Genomic DNA, 17,645 nt, shown 5'->3' with positions numbered 1-17,645 from the left:
GTGGGACAGATCTGAGCGATCAATACCATCTATAAGGACACTTGGATGGTAGGTAGATAATCACTGTTCAGTACTGTGAAAAATTTATCTTTGTGTTGGGTCTTTATTGTAAGCATGTTTGTTTATTTGTTTGAGACAGGTTCTGCCTGTCCTGGAACTCACTAAATAGACCAGGATGGCCCCACAGACATCCACTTGTCTCTGCCTGCATGGAGTAAAGGCATGTGCCATCATGCCCAGCTATTTTAAGTATTTTTAATGCTTGAATTTCTTTTAATAAGCTGAGGGGGTGGGATTTGATCTTCCAACTGACAGCAGTCAGACCCTTCCCATGTCACTGGTTGCCTTGATTGGGAAGCCGACCCTAAGCACTCAGTCTTTTGGAAATAGGCTGGATGTCATTAAAGCAACCTGGCTGCTTTAAGTAGTTCATGACACTCTTGAGGAAACTAAGATACAGCTGTATGTAACCACAACTGATGCTCAAGTCAAGATTCCTAATCAGGAGGTTTCATTCTAGTCAAAGCCTTTTCTAGGCAATTAGCATTGGTTTTAGAACACTCTAGGCAAAAAGAACCCTTGATAAGCTCTATATTATTATGCTCTTCCTCATTTGGGAAAATAGGGGAAACACTTCCACAGTGACTCAGCAAAAAGCATATGAATGGTGCTGAGGCCAGGCTTGCAATTGATCCATAGGTAAGGTTGCAATTGGCAAAGCTAGAAGCTATGCAAATGCAGCACTGGAAATGATGACATCACAATGTATATACAAACATGCCTCATTATTTTTTTGCTATAAAATCGAGGTGTTCACACACACACACACACACACACACACACACACACACACACACACACACGATTAGTACGACAGTCTGATAGGTTTCTTATTGTATACTATACATCCCTGTTCCAGAATTACATTAGGCTCAGTAATGACTTCTAAACAGTCTGGGTTTACATACTTTTTATTATTTTGGTGTTTTTTTGAGATTTCATACATGAGTACTGTATTTACATCATTTTTACCCCTCTCTTTCCCTCAATTCCTCCCCACATCCTTCCAAGTCCCACTCAAATTCACAATGTCTTTAATTCTGATTGTTACATATATATTTATTTACATACACATGTGTATAAAGAAATAATCTGCTATGCATTTAGTATTGGTCCTATGTATATGTGTTGACTTCTTGGGATTGATGTCCTTGAAGAAGACTAGTTCTGCCCTCTTAGCAGCCATTGTTTGTCTATAGTTCTTCATCTGGTGAGGAGCCTTTTATGATTTCCCCAATCCAGTCAGGCATGGCAACCGGTATTGTCATTGTGTTGAGCTTGTTCAGGTGTCCATGTTGTTGATATTACATGAGTGTAGCTTCCATGCCATACCCTGAATAGTCTATATGCCACCAGCCTGTGGTATTTTGTACCCATAGAGTAGGCTGGACAGGTTGTATTCATATTTTGCTTTTTAGCCCTGACAGTGGCAATGATAAGTAAGCTATGGTGGCAATGTTCTAGAGAGTCACCCTTAGCTAAGAACCCTGATTCCCAAAGATTGGAATTGTAATATCAAGAGGCAACTAAGAGTTTCATAGAGAAAGCAAAGGTAGACAGTGCAACAAGCTCTGAATATGAAGGAAGGCAGGAGTATGGAGGCAGCAAGAGACTCTGAAGAGTTGAAGATGGTAGCTGAGACTCTAGGGGCTGAAGATCATGGTCACTAAAGGAGGTTGACAGAGTCACCTAGAGTTAAGGAGCCGAAGGTGGTCCTCAAACCTAAAGTTTGGGAGCTACAAGTCTAAAGAGTGTGGGCACTCTGAACCTACAGCAATTAGCTTCTGAGCTCAACATCTTTAGGGCAGGAAATTTCTGACTTTTGAAAACTTGAGATCTGAAACCTGTGCTACTCAAGGCTTAGAGCCATCAGTGAGATTTAGAAGGTCAGCCCAAAAGAACTCGGGTCAGGCAATTTAGAGGGAGCTGCTACTTGCTTTGCCATGATTTATACCTCCGTGTGGCAGAACAACTCCTAGCCAGCTATATGTGACAAGTTCTCTTGAAGTGTTTGGGGCACTTTCAAGTGTCCTAGACTCTGCCAGTCAGGCTTGAATGACAAACTGATCACAGGGTGAAGTAACATTTGCCTGGACTTAATTCTGATGATGGAGAATGGTGTTGGTAGGGGGAGAGAGAGAGAAAGAGAGAGGGAATAGTTGTAAAGGCTGCAGCACTAGTATACAGTTCCATTAATGTAGAGAGCACAAGCTGCAGTAAGCAAATAGCCAAGAATCAGAGCAGATTATCACCACTGTGCAATCATTTTGGATATTGCTCATGGCTGTGTAACATCAGATGTGGTTCTCTATGTGCTTTCAGGATTTTTTGAACCAATTATTTTTTTCTATAAAAAATCAGTTTCTTCTTTTGCCAACATGAAACTTAAAAACTCTAAGTGCGATTATTTATGAGCATCTCTCTCACTAAAAACTCAAGGCAGCTGAGCTCAAATATTCAATCACATAGTTAGCTGCCTCTTACTTAGCCTATGCTTTTTCTGTGTTGCACCTTCTTAACACTTAACACAACAACCCCAAGAGATGTTATAGTTCTTCCTATTATTTCCTCCATTAAATTATTTGTGAGTGAAAAGTATTTGAAGAGCAAATGACAAGTGTTTCAGAAATAATATTAAACCAAGAATAATGTAAATTGATGACAGAGTATAAAAAAAAACAGTATTACAAGTCCTCAGTTTAAAACAGTTAGCCCTATTTCTGAAAGATCAAACTGTAGACAACTGCATCACATAGTAAGTTACCAAAGCACAGCATCTTCACTTTCGGTACTATGCAATATATTCACCACCTTAAATACATGGTGACCACTTCTCTACTGGGCAGATGGGCAATTGAGACTTTGTTAATACTAAAAACACACAAGAGAGGCTAAAGCTAGTAAATGTACCAATGAATAAGTAAGCAAACGTAAAGACTAAACTTCATAGGACGAGTACGGCAATGACAACAATCCTGAATGTCACATAAGCTGTTTGAAGGAACATCTCTTTAAGAGCATATAAAATGTCCTGCGTCTCAACTTCTGTATTCAACTGACCTCTAAAGGAGTTAGTGACCAGAGGGTATCTGAAGTGCTATACTGAAAGACTACGTAAGATTGTATACCTTCTATGTGATAATCCATGTAGTAATTGGAATAACTGTCTGTCCAAGCCACAGAGCTGCCAACCACTCAGCCTTTCTGTCCTACATCATAGCTGATTTGGATTTAGACAAGGGGATTAACGACAAAAGAAGTGAAGTGTGGAGAAGTTTCCTGGGAGTTGATGTTCAGTGAAAGGCTGGATTACTGTTTAGGTCTCCTATAAATTGTAAGGAAGAAAGTGAATGGCCTGGAGAAATATGGAATCAGTGAGCTTTGGAGATGACCAAAGGAAAATCATATGGCCTTTGAAAGAAAAGATAGAATATCAATTATTGACAGCTCCCCAGACCCTCTGAGACTAATCCGTCTACATTTCCTTTAGATGCAACAGAAAAAGTAAAATAAATGTGAGCTTAAAATACTCACACAGCCACACCACTGACACATGCACATTTTTTTCTTTCTCAAGCCATTTTATGTGAGTTTTAGTTCTTTGAAATTAAAAAGACCTGATTAGAAAAGGAATTAGAAGGCAATGCAAACAAAGAAGGTGAGTAGTGCACGTTAAAGGCAGAATAAAGGAACGACAAGTCTATCTGACTACTTGATTGCTTTCACAGAAGTGAGGAAAATGCTCTAATGAGCCCTACAGACCTCTTTTTCTTGGCTTGGTCTTGGTCTTTTACAATTCAGTCATTTATCTTAGATTCCCAACATTCTCATCTGCGAATGAATACTTGCTTCCAGCCTGTTTGATTACAAAGTCATTGGCAGGGAATCAGATGATCAATCTCAGGTGTTTTGTTTTGTTTTAGTTGTTTTCTTGTTTTTCTTCTTTCTTCTCCCATCCTCGCCTCCAGAAAAGCAAAGCATATACACCATCAACCAATACAAACAAGTTAACAACGGATGAGTACAGCTAATTATTTGACTAAACTAATTAAAACATGTATATACTTATTCCAAGCAACATTGTTCATTGTTCTCTTCCCTACATATGTTTGTATGTAATTCTAGTGAAAGGTATTTTAGGACAGTATTTTTTAATGGCACAGCCACTTATGACTGAGGTAATAGCTATGAAATACTTCCTTACTATATTTTCATGTAAAAGCAAATTGAGTGCTAGACCTTTTATTCTTGGAAATAATAGTCATACAACTGTCTGTCTAGCTTCTATCAAAAGTCCATAATAATTCTAGAATTGGTTCACTTTTCCATGAACCTCCTAGAGGGCTGTCTTCCACTAAGCTTGGTAAAACATCTGGAAAGCAGATTCATACTACCTACTGTAATCTCCAGCCCAGCCATACAGAGCTTTATGTAGGTGAATACTGATGATAATAAGGTACATAATCAAGTTCAATGTGGGTTATGAGTGAGAAACAACTTGGAAGCCATAGCTTAATAGGTCTCAACACATGTAATTTAGTGGTTATATTTAATAGCAGTCACTCCAGAAATAGAGTCTACTACCTATACTGATGCCACTCCACAGTCCAAAGAAAATAGACAGATGGACTGCAATAGTGTATAAGAACTAAACCATCAAAGATTCAAGTGGTTATGATGAGAGAAGTGGCATTGTTCAAGATTATGCAGAACACTGGGGAACCTAGAGTGATTAATGTATCTATTTCTAAAGGAGACAGTTGATATGGAAACAGAGGAGAGAGACGGTTTGAGGGTTTGTATTTCCTGGGTGACTTTAAGTATCACTCACGATAGAAAACATATTCAGTGTAAGAGGTCCAGATCCTGTCATCTGTTTGGTCATGTGTGACAGTGCAGGTGCCAGTGGAGTTGCATGCTACCATGTGGAAGCCAGCATCAGCTAGTTTGTCAAAGGCTTGTTCCAAGAAAGTGAATTTGAGGTAATATCGAGAAGTATATCGCTCCGGAGGGCGGTCTGGGTCTCTGCTCTCATTCAGAGTGTCTCCGAACACTTCTTTGGCTAATGAGATCTTACCACATACCATGATTCTGGCCACACGGCGGAATTTGGCATCTGTTTGGCTGTCCCTGCCCAGAGTATAGGAACCTCGATAACCAATAGTGATGAAGCCAGCCTTCTTGAGCTCAGAACCAGGGGCAGCTGTCAGGACCACAGGATTATCAGGGCCACTAATATGAATGCTATTAGTTGAAGAGAAATTGAACGTGGTGTCAATGCTGGGTGAGAGCTCATCTAGATCAATCTGACATGAGTCATTGCCAATTGAGTTGAGCTTGTTCATTTTAAGAGCCAACATCTTGGCTAGTTCTGGCAGCTTAAAGTATTCTGCTTCTCTATGGAGTCGGCCACACTCTGGAAAGTGATCTGGAAGGACTACTTGCATGTCTCTCATGTAGTCTAGGACATAGCGAAAGAGAAAACCATCTCGATCTATGAAGAATCTCCCTTTGTTGTCCTGGATCAGTGAGCAAGGGTTCTTTACACTGAACATTTCCCAGAGCCGGGAACCAGGAATGCTGATCAAAGTAGGATAGCGAGTTATGTACACCTGGCCACCTACATTGAGTTCAATAATCTCAGGAAAACTGCTGCACTCCTCAGTCGGTTTGACACAACTTGACTTTTCTGGCATGGCCATGTTGACCTGCAAAGAACAAAACATTACTTCTGAGCAAGAATGTATATAGTATGGGGAATCTGTTCATAAGCATTCACTTCCTGCATATATACAGTCTGTATATCAAGAAACCCAAGGGTGTGGAGATCACTCAACATATAAAAGGCACTAGGAAAATTTCCCAGAAATTCATGTGCCACTTAGTGTAGAGCGTGTAACACAGCAGAAACCAGAAAGAGTCCATCTCAACAATGAGCAAGGAGGGAACCAACTTCTAAATTTTATCCTCTGACCTCCACATGTTGATCATGGTCAACACACACACACACACACACACACACACACACACACATACACACACACACACACCATTTATTGACTGTAAAAAGAAAAAATAGACTCATGCAAAAGCATAACCATCTATTCATTAACTGTGTTAAATTGAAAATGGCAGCATAGAAAATGCCTTCATGGTTTGGCTTTGCAAACTTTTCCCCATCTTTGAGGACTTCTAGCACCCTAGGCAAGAGTTCTTCCACTGAGAAAAACCCCAGTCCTAAATGCCCATACATCAGACAGTAATTCTCATTTCATAACAGGTTACTTGAAGTTTATGGAAGATCCCTTTTCTGCCACATGTCTCCTTTTCTACTTTATTTTCTCAGCTCGTTCACTTTCCTATCCCTGACCCCAAGACAAACGACCATGTCAGTCCATTTAGTGTGCATCTTTTCATTTGTGTGTATTATTGCAAAATAAATTTTATGGTTTTGGATATATTATGTTACTATATTAGATATTTCCCCCTTTTCACTCTCAGCCCTATATTACTTAAATACTTTTTGTTGATAACACCCTGATATGTTCATTCAACCACTCCCAGCATCTGCAGCCCAAATTGGTTTTAACTGCCTGCTGTAGTGAGCATCCTTGCAGGATTTCCAGAATAGGCCTCTTCCTGTCTTCTAACCTTCAGCTCCCTATTAGCAGCTCCTTGCTTTGGCAGTGCCTTGATTCTAGCAGTTTGGAAGTCATCTTTATGTATGTGAAAGATTTTTAAAAATAGAATTCATTACTATTTCTTTTCATGTTTCCAGCCCAAACAGGTAACATTTTATAACTTTTCCTATTGTTAGAAGAACCACAATTTTATGTCGTCCACATCAAAATTCTAAATCCTAAGTCATCTTTATGACTTATCCTTCCTTCTTATCCATATTTGTTCCTAACTAGAAGCCATTCCTTTGGGATGTCTCTTGGATACACATTGTTATCACTGATACTTAATTTATATTGTGTACTAACATAATACCTTCCCAACTGCTTTGTCTCCCTCTGGTTGCTACCCATTCACACAAGAAATTCTTAATTTTGCTACCAGACCAGCTGCTATGACATTTTCTCGGTTTGCTGCAATTAAATGGTTCCACTTTACCTATATATCAAATCCAAATCTCTTACATGGAAACTCAAAGCTCTAAGCTAGTTGCATCACCTAACACTATATAGGGTATCTGTACTGGGCATTGTTCCTGGCTGAAGAATTGGTTACTTTTATCATTCACAAACTGTTATATAACAGATGTTAAAACGTTGCCCAACATAAACTAGAAAGTAACTATGGTGCTATCTAAACTCAAGCAGAAGACCACAGAACATTTTATTAACTACTTCATCCTTTTGATTATATCTGCTAACATGTATATGTATGAAAAATGTGTAGGTCACTGTTGGCTGCCTTTGATGTGTCTTTTTCTATTTACTGTTTGTTTATATGCCCTTACTCAAACCTTTTCTTTCCCTTTCCTCACATGCCTTATTTCATCCTTTTGACATCCTTCCTATTGCTAAGAACAATTGAGTTTCCCAATAAAGAGTAGAAATGTTCAAGCATTCCTTTACCTTTGCACTCATAGTGTTTCCTACACTTTCATCTAGTATAATGATAAAGTGGAAGGTATATGCACCTAACATTTATGAACTACTGTATGCCAGTCTTCATCTGATCTCTTTTCCTCTTTGCTAATTCTGTTAATTACATATAATAATCCAATTAGGTAAATACTGTTGAAGTTCTCGCTGCCCAGAGAGAAGCAGGTGCACAATCTATTAACTTCTTTTCAGGGACAATTTTTTTTTCAGTCTCTGTTTCTACTAGGATTAGAACTATCCTACTATGATGCTAACTCTGGCTATCTGTATCCAAACTTCCTCAAAGTCAAGATAAGAAAATGCATAGATATTAAATAAGGCTTATGAAAATCCACAGAATGCAATTCACCATTTTCACAATGAACACCTGTTAATAACAAAAACTAAACTAAATTTTAAAAATGAACCTGAAAGCTATGAGGAAAATAAAATGAAGACCACAATATTGGCTCCAAAATTCCATAAGGTAGTTGCCCTTGCCTTGCTTTTTCTTGGTTAATCCCAGTTCTCTTTCTTTTTGACGGAATGGATACCTTAGCCACATGGAATCTATACCCAGTTCCTCAAGCTCATTCACTTTTTCAAGTCCATATGACTAAAACTTATGATTCTCTATGTTTGCAATGTCCTTTTTATTTGTTTTACTAATTCAGTACCTACCCATCTCTTCTTATAAAATAATAAAAGTAAATGGCAGGTTTGAATTAGAATCCTGACTCTACTAGTTATTACCTGGCTAACTTTGAGCAAACTATAAATTCTCTAAGCCTCAATTTTTTTTTATCCAGGAGATGGATATAGGAAAAAACATGATCAATAAGATGAGAAGGAAATTGTATAAGTCATATAAGTCATTATTTACCAGCTGATAAGTAATAATAACAGATATCAGTTACATTAGCTTCCTGAACTTGTCTCAGAGCAGTAGTTCTCACTTCGACCTTCCTAATACAGAATTGTGGTGACACCAACTGCAAAATTATTTCCTTGCTACATCATAACTATAATTTTGCTATTGTTATGAATTGGAATGTAAATATTTGATATGCAGATGTCTTAGGCGACCCCTGTAAAGGGTCATTCAACCCCAAGGGATCATGGCCCACAGATTGAGAAGCACCGAAAAGCTGGTGAAGTGCTGCTTTCCACTGAGTATTTATGGTACTCAATGGATCACAGCAATCCATTGAGATGTTGCCTAAATGAACTATGCTGTTATATTCCACATTACTGTGCAGTTCAGAAATTATTGTACTGGGACACGTAACAAGATTCTGGAATTGCTTATTTATGTAGATGCCTGTGGCTAATTTGTCCTCAGATACAATGTAATCTTGATTATACTTCTTTGGATAAGCATCACTGGGAGGCTGGCCAGTAGGAAGGTTGGAGTAACTATTGAATGGTGAGAAAAATCACCAACAAACACATGGTATAATAATGCCAAGAATGTCATAATCTCAGAGATGTGAGAAGAAAGCCATTTATAGAAGTTCATCTTGAATATATATATATATATGTATATATATATGAAATGTAATTGATTTTGCAGATTTCTGAATACAAAAAGTGGTATTCTTCCAAAAAACATTATCAAAAGTTGAAGATGTTTTCCCCCATTGTACAAACAGATAATTTTATGGCAAATTAAAAAAATAACTATTTTTTCTTCTGTGTTGTTTTAGATATAGTTTTGTAAGAAATCAACTTGAAATTGGCACTTAGAAACCATTCTTGCTCAAAAAAATTGACTCACTGGACCCACAAGATTAATTGAAACCAAGGTAAAAGTTTGACGTCTCTGCCTTCATTCTGTATCTCTTTGCCTCCTTTACTTTGGCTGAAGGTACTCAGATAAATCTTTTTCTTTAACCTTTCCTCTGGAATCATCCTCCAGCAAAGGAGAATAATCCATAACAGTACACTTAGGAGCAGAGATAATAAGAAGAACCACATTGATTCCTTCCACGCAGTAAGCGTTTCTTCACGTCGTCTTACAGGAAGAGAGCTGAAATGGTCAAGCAGAGTGCATCTTGACTAGGGCTGCTTCATTATACATGTCTCTTACCCTTAATATCAAGTCCCCCTCTTCTCAGAGTGAATGCTCTGAAGAAATCTCTCTGTTTTCACAATTACTTGTTCCTCTGTCATATGCTGATAGTATAGCTGGGGGTGGAGGGCATGCGAAGACTGCCAGAAACCAGACTTCTGACCTGAAAATTTCAGTTATAAGCCAATGATCCAAAATCTTATGAATCAGAAATATAGTCAAGCTAGGGCAGTGGTTCTCAACCTGTGGGCCATGACACCCTTGAGGGTCACATATCAGATGTCCTGTATATCAGATACTTACATTATGATTCATAACAGTAGCAAAATTAATTATGTAGTAGCAACAAAAATAATTTCTTGTTTGGGCGTCACTACAACATTAGGAACTATATGAAAGAGTTGCAGCATCAGGAAGGGTGAGAGTCACTGTTCTAGGGAGTCAAACTGAGTGGTCTGTTTGCCACTCTGGTTAACAAAACAATGTTAGCTACTTTCAAAAGGACAGAGCCTTTATTCTGGGAGCAGAAATCAGAACAAAAGTCAGGATGAAACTGCACTGGAACTTCAGCTGCTGCCTTTCTCCGACGTTTTTAAATATAGATATAGAAGCATTACTGTGAAAAGCTACATTTGATATTACTCATAGCTAGGAACCTCAATCTGTGAGTGGTTTTGGGTTGGTTGGTTTTTGTTTTGATTTGATTTGATTTTTTCTTTCTGTTAGAAAGAAAATGGAAGTGGTTTCTGTAATATTGAACATATCTAGCGCAAAACAGCCCCTTGTGCATACATTATAGCACTAATTCAAGAAGGGCATACTCCCCAAACAGGAAGATGTTTATTTTTCTTTATGTGTTTGCAATGTAAAAAATTCTTTTTTTACACATAAAGCTTCCCGTATAACTTTTTTCTCCCTTTCTCCAACCCAATGATTTCTGTTAAACTGGCTTTGCTTATGGGGAAACAGACAAGCAACAAACACAAAGAGTTCTCTTAATCTAACTGGCAGTCAGTTTTGGAAATGCTTTTTCCTCCTTTGTGGGGGTTCTGGGGGTGGGCAGCGGGCAGCCTTTTAAGAAACCCTGAAACGGCTCATTTATTCTCTTTCATGAATAAACCGGAGGCTGCTAAGGGTTTGTTGGTAGTGCCCTCAGTTAATCAAAGAAATAAGAGTCCCTGTAAATGAGGTGACATTTAATAAAGGGCTTAACTCAGGCTGCAGAGAAGACCGGTAAAAGCAGCTGTATGCCAAGCCCAGAAAAACCGAGCTGTATATTCTAGCATTTCAAAGGTGGTAAGGAACTAGCTCATGTATCGCTCCCTTTCTGGCTCTGAATAATTCTACTTGTAACCAAGATCCATGGTTTTCAAAGACAAAAGTCAGCTGTAGCAAAGTACATCATACTGTAAGCTCGTCAAAATGTGTGACTGCCAGAAAATATGCAGGAAGACATTTCTGAGGAAAACCAGACACTTTATAAACAACCAGCTTTCCATTTTATTAAGCTTTAAATCCCTGTGTCCTAATCCCTCTTTCTTACCGCCCTCCATTTTCTTCTGGAATCCTTCACTTTCTTTTCTCTGTCTCTTGGCTTCTGTCTCTCTCCTCTTTTAAACCAGTGTGTTTTAAATATTTACTTGTTTGTAAGAACAAACCCACACATTTAAAATAGAAAAGTGATGCCCACCTTTTATACTGCTCCAAGTTAGAGTTCCAAGAAAGGAGTTAACAGCTAAACTGCAAGTGTAAGCAAAGGGAGAAAACAACTTCAAGTGAGAAGAATTAAGAACCAATTATTTGCTTCAGCACTATCCCCTTTTGCTTCCAACTAGCTTGTGTCTGTGACTTTTTGTCTGCTCATAAAAGAAAATGTTAGCACCCAGATACAATAAAGTCAATCAAAATACTTTAAAAATTCACCAGATTCTCGAAAGCAATCTGAATTTTCTGAATTCCCTCCTCAGAAAGAGCTCTGGATGCTTTTGGAACTCTAAACTGCTTTCTAGTCATAGGCTTCACAGATCTCTCAATCGAGAAACAACAGACGCCTAGCCCCAGCTCAAATCCAGAAGGTCCGGAATTCCAGAAGCAATGGACTGGAAAGAAAAGACAAGAAAGCAGGGTGGTAAAATAGTTACCTTTGAGTCTTGAGCCACTCAGGTACTGCCAAGCCGAGCCTCAGTGCCTGTCTGCCTCAGTGCTGTGAGGGCTCAGCTCCACAGAGCCTTTCTGTTCTTCCTCTCCTCTCCCTTGCTGTGTGTTTTGGTGCTTGATTTGAGTTTTCCTCTTTAAAACTAGCAGTCCCGTAGACCCTCCTCCCCTGCTATGACATACTTGACTTCCTCTCCAGCCTAGCCAGCCTCCAGCTCTATTCTGCAGCCTGAAAAGAAGCAAAGCAGAGAGAAGGCACGGAACGGGGAGGGGGCAAGAAACAAAGGTAGTGGTGACCGTGAGGGAAGAAATTTTGTTCATCTTGGTTACAGCAGAGCAAGTAAACATTTTGCAGTCACAACTACATAAAGGATTTGTAAGGGGCTTGTTGTTTGTTTGTTTGTTTGTTTGTTTGTTTCTGAAACAGGGCCTTCTTACATACTCCAGGCTAGCATTGAAATTTACAGCGTTTGGTGTACCAGGAGTACCAGGATCACAGCTATGGGCAACCACAATCACATTCTTTTCAATAAAGAATTGGTTGGATTCCGAACTTAATATTAAATATGCTTACTTTAACACACAGAATCCTGAGTGTCAGATAGTATGCTGAGAGCTGAGAATAAAGAAATACTAGACACATTTTTTTTCCTTTCTTGAGAAGAAATAAGCACTGTAAGTATGATACTGCTATGGATGAGAAAAAGCACAGTATTGTAGGAACAGAAAGGAAGCATTCTGGGGCTATCTAGGGAAATCTGAAGGCTTCCTGGGGGAATAACGAAGTTTTACCAGATGCATAGGAATTAGCCACAAGCAGAAAGACATGATTAGCATGGCAGGCAGAAAGGACAGTGTTAACAAAGACAGGGGAGGGGACACCATGTATTAGCCACTACATTCAACTTTTTTAAAAATGCTAGAGTCAAGACATTAGGCTACCTCACTCCAAAAATCCTAGTTAATGTTGTCCAGATGTGGTATAAACCCGACTAAAAACTGAACCACTTATCCATCTAAGTTATTTCATTGTGTTTGCATTTCTTTCTCTAAGCACCAATGAAATCATTGGCTTGAAATGTGGATTTCTTCTCAAAACTGGGCTATGCCTCTCTAAATCTTAAAGTTCTTTCTCAGTCAAATAGTCCTTTCTGAGAGATGAGTTTTAAAATGGTTCAATTTGGAGTGAGGATATACTTACAGGTAGAACTTGACATACACCTAGAAATATCTGGAATCTTAATTCAAGATTTGTCAACCTCAGATTGCCCTGTAGGCAAGTCTGCAGGGGGCATTTTCTTGATTAATAACTGATGTGGGAGGGCTCAGCCCACTGTGCATGGTGCCACCTCTAAGCAGGTTGAGTCTGGGTTGCATAAGAAGGCTGAGAAAGCCATGGGGAGCAAGCTAGAAAGAAATGTTTTTTCCATGGACTGTGCTTTGGTTCCTGTCAAGATTCCTTCCCTAACTTTCTTTATTGATGAACTGTGACTTAGAAGTAGAAGATGAAATAAATAGTTTTGTTTCTGAGGTCATGGTCTTTATCACAGCAGTAGAAACCTAACTAAGACACTGTTTTTGACATGTAAACAATGCCCTTCCAAACGGGCATTGGCTGCTTCACATATTCAATGTATATGCAATAAATTCTAAAGAAACAGAAGTTATTAAAAAAGACTGTGTTTACAATCTAAAGCAGCTTGGTCTTTTTAATTCTGAGACCAAATGACCTATTTTAAGTTAGACATTTCTTTTTAAAGTAGTAAAATCCTCCCTAGAAAATTTACCTGTATTCCCAGACATTCCTACAGATCATATTCACCTTGATTATGATATATGCAAGTAAAATGTAATACCATTAACTAAATCTATTTTAATGCATTGTCTGGGCTAGGGAAAGATACAGTTTCCTCTGACGAGTATAGGGCCAAATTTCCAAGTGGCAGCTAAATAGACAATAGTGTTGACTGTAAGTCATTGCTTTTTTCCCCCTTTATTCTCATTCCCCCCTCTCTGAATGTGTGTGTGTGTGCGTGCGTGCGTGCGTGCATGTGTGTGTGTGTGTGTGTGTGTGTACACATGCATATGTGTATATGTATCACATTTCCTCCCCCCTGGAAAAGTCTCTCAAACAACACCAGTATCTCAGATGCTTTCAAAAATCCTTTCTTGGCTGGCACTGCTTTAACTGCTTCCAAGTTTGACTCGTGTTTTGATTGAATCTGGAGAATATCTCTTAGAATTGCTGTTGCTTTTGGAGGAGTGGGAGTTCTGAGCAGATTGTCGTACGAAAAAAATTATAGTGGAAAAGGGATCTGCAAAATTCCCACAGTGCTCATCTGAATTTAAAATTAATGGAGTACGATCATTAACTTCTAAGTCACTTGACAAAATGATCTTTTTGTTCATTATAGATAATGTGTGGCTATCAAGGCTGTGTCGTTCTTTGTAGGGGGAATTTTCACACCTTAACACCTACATCCTGAACCCAAATATCTGCTAAACATGTGTGTATTTATGCACAAACATGTTCTTAACAAAAATAGGGCAGAAATATTCATGTCAATTACAAGTTTTGTTTCTTCAACTGATCTCATGGCCTTGGTTGGTATTTATAATACTGTCCTCTACTGCCCATTGTGTACTTCCTCCATCCCCAGCAAACACCTCAGCAGTTCTTAGTTGTTCTCCTGCTACCCATGCAGTTATTATCGAAGTGTCTGTGCCCTTTGTCATCCTGCCTGGATTAGGTTATTGTAGTTTCCCACTGACTTTGGTCACAGGACATAGCAGCGCCAAGACATGCCTTCAAGTATCTCCTGCACTCCAAACATTATCTTCCTTATGGTCACTGTGGAGAAAAATTCAATTTCTGCCTTAAGGATTTTATTGTTGAAATAAAACATCATGTCTAAATGCAAGTTGTGGAGCAAAAAATTTATTTCATTTTACATATTTTACACTTCTAGGTAACAGTCCATTACTCAGGAATACTGCTCACCATGGAATGAGCACATTTACATCAATCATTATAACACACACACAGACACACACACACACACACACACACACACACACACACACGAGTGCACGTATGTGTGCATGTATATCATTTACCTAAATTACTTATAGTCGTCATGCTTTCTTGTGTCTGGCTAAGTCCTACTCATTGTTTCAAATTTACCTCTTGTCTCAATTCCTCCAGAGAGCGTCCCTGTTACCTCCGATTATATTAAATTTCCTTCCTTCTAGATAATTCCCTCCATCTTTTTGTACACCTCTCTACCATCACTCCTGCCATGGTATAGTGGCATTTATTTTGTACATAAATATCTCTAAAACCATATATATCTCTTAGAGCTTCTTTAATATAAAAAAAGTCTACAGTGTTTTCTAGTCTTATTTTAAAAGATTCTAGCACAATGCTCTAAAATTGTTTGACTCACACATCAGATGTAACATATGGAGATATAGAATACATGGCATGTTTGGAGAACATAAAATCAAGAATAGAAATTTGGTAATGCCAATGTTGAAGTAGTGAGTACATTAAAAAATGCTGTAAAAGAAATTGTAGCAGTGAATATAGAAAGACACGGGTTGTGCATGAGCAGAGACCCTTTTTTTTTAAAAAAAGACTGTTGTATTAGAGTTGTCTAGAGAAACAAAACTGAAGTAATATATATGTGTGTGTGTATATATATTCTATGTATATATGCATATATGCATATATAAAAATATGTACACGCATATATTCTATCTATATATAGGGTCAAAGGATCATACCATGCCTCTCTGTTCAGACAGAAGCCAGCTCTTAGTACAAGGAGTACAAAGTAGTTTATTCCGAGCCAATCAAATATGAATGCCCATAGACCAGGAACATAGCTTCTTTGAAATGATGTGAATGAGATAACATGAACTTCTACAGTTCCATACCAAAGGCATTAATTGGCTCATCAAGCCAGAGATTACAGTAGCCTAGAATTTTTCTTCTGTATGTATCTGATGCTTTCTTACAACATTTTTAGCTTTAAAGTTGGTGAAAGTTAGTGGTCTGCTAAGTAATACATTCCACAAGCTATACCCAATAATCATAATGATGCTATGTCAAATATAGAGAGGTTGGCAATGAATGGTATTGTTATGGTAGAAAAAATGTTAGGGTTAAAATAAATGTTAAAATGTTAGGGCTAAAATGGCAAGGTCATGAACGCTGAGGAAAGCAAATAAGAGAGCTTGCCAAGCCGACCAGATAAGAGGGAAGGCAGGGCTCTAGGGAAAGAAAAAGTCAGTCTAGGTTTTCTTGGCAGGCTCTGAGTGGCATTCACAGATACATCCCCATCGTCCTGAGGAACTCACGCAAGGCACTCCTGCCATTTCACATATTTTTCTAATGCATTTAATCGTAACTCAGTAAGCTATGGGTAAAGATGGCTTCATAAGAAAAAGCCTCTACCTAGTCCATGGAGCATACCACCCCAGACCAACTCCTAGACAAGTTAGGTATAAAATAATCAAGGAAATCTAGTTGAACGTTGGTAGCTGTTTCTCCTGATGATCTGACTGCCCCATTGTAGTTAAACACTGCTAAGGCTGTTATTAGATTATTTCCACTGTGTCAGAAACTAAGGAACCAGGCCATGCAACAAAACATGTACTCTAACATCCTCAAAAGACCCAATGTCATCATATCACTTGCATCGTGGTTTGATACTCTTTCCTTTTGTGGAGATCATGGAATACCTTGAGAGGATGATCTGGTCAGTCATCATTTGGGATAGAAAAAGGGCTACCTTACCTCATAAATATGCCAATTACCTCATAAATAGTCATTAAAATGTCTTTATAATCCATAGTGCAGAACCTATGCTCCTACTCCTCATGATGAAGATGTCTACACCAACCCCTCTTTCAAGCACTGACTTCCCAGCCCTTCCCAGTTTCTTTTGGATTGTTTGCTTTATTTATCTTTGTTTCTGTTGCTTTGCTATATAAATGTGTCGCCATTAAAATTATAAAGAAATATAATTTGGGGTGTCTTTGAGAATTATGGGGCCTTTGCAGGGGTCGTGAAAAACTCCTCAAAACCTGTTCTGAGCTAGCAGCTTTTGGGTTATTGTCTCATGAATTCAAGAAATAAAATTCACAACCCATAGAAGGTGAGTTTTAGAGAAAAACTTTATTATAGAATCATAAGTGAGAGATTTATAAGGGGAGAGAGAGAGAGCCATGCCATTTGATTTAGGTGTGGAGGTCAGCCATGTGGCAGACAAGCAGCCGCATGGCAGGGGAGAGGAGAGTCTTTATAAAAAGAGTGACAAAACATAACCAGAAAAGGCATATTTGGACTGGAGAGATGGCTCAGCAGTTAAGAACACTGACTCCTCTTCCAGAGGTCCTGAGTTCAAATCTCAGCAACCACATGGTGGTTCACAACCATCTGTAACGGGATTCCCTCTCATACAGTGTCTGAAAGCAGCAACAGTGTACTCATATACGCAAAATAAATAAATAAATAAATCTTTAAAATAAAAAGCATACTTAGGTTCTGGCCAGCATCTGAAAGAAAAGAACCAGAGAGAAGAAACAAAATATCTGTTTCTTGACTGAATTCCTTCCTTCAAGGAAACAAGAACTAAGGATCCCTGCAGCACCTACTATAAAGTTGAGACCAAAGGTAGCCTAAGGTAAGTTTTATTCCCCATGTGCAGCATCCTATCTCTTCACAATCTCACAGTTCAAGTTAATTCATCAGTCTGCAGGAC

The 17,645-nt window shown here is 38.5% G+C and overlaps 1 protein-coding gene across 3 annotated transcripts; it reads right to left on the bottom strand.

The window, feature by feature from the left end:
• Window positions 1–955: 955 nt before the first annotated feature.
• On the bottom strand, window positions 956–11,990 carry Kctd12b (potassium channel tetramerization domain containing 12b). 3 transcript variants are annotated; one of them, XM_087600952.1, is made up of 4 exons: window positions 11,865–11,990; window positions 11,414–11,463; window positions 9,742–9,886; window positions 956–5,768 (listed from the first exon to the last, which is right to left on the bottom strand). In XM_087600952.1, the coding sequence occupies exon 4, from the start codon at window positions 5,760–5,762 to the stop codon at window positions 4,884–4,886; it is 879 nt and encodes a 292-aa protein (XP_087457078.1). In that variant the 5' UTR covers window positions 5,763–5,768; window positions 9,742–9,886; window positions 11,414–11,463; window positions 11,865–11,990; the 3' UTR covers window positions 956–4,883. The 3 variants fall into 3 exon arrangements, with proteins under 3 accessions (XP_087457078.1, XP_087457076.1, XP_087457075.1); XM_087600950.1 differs by lacking the exon at window positions 9,742–9,886; XM_087600949.1 differs by lacking the exons at window positions 9,742–9,886; window positions 11,414–11,463.
• Between the last annotated feature and the right edge of the window lie 5,655 nt (window positions 11,991–17,645).

The sequence above is a fragment of the Rattus norvegicus genome, chromosome X, assembly GCF_021556685.1.
Source record: "Rattus norvegicus strain SHRSP/BbbUtx chromosome X, alternate assembly SHRSP_T2T, whole genome shotgun sequence".
NCBI classification, from domain to species: domain Eukaryota; kingdom Metazoa; phylum Chordata; class Mammalia; order Rodentia; family Muridae; genus Rattus; species Rattus norvegicus.
This window is presented reverse-complemented; position numbering and strand designations above follow the sequence as displayed.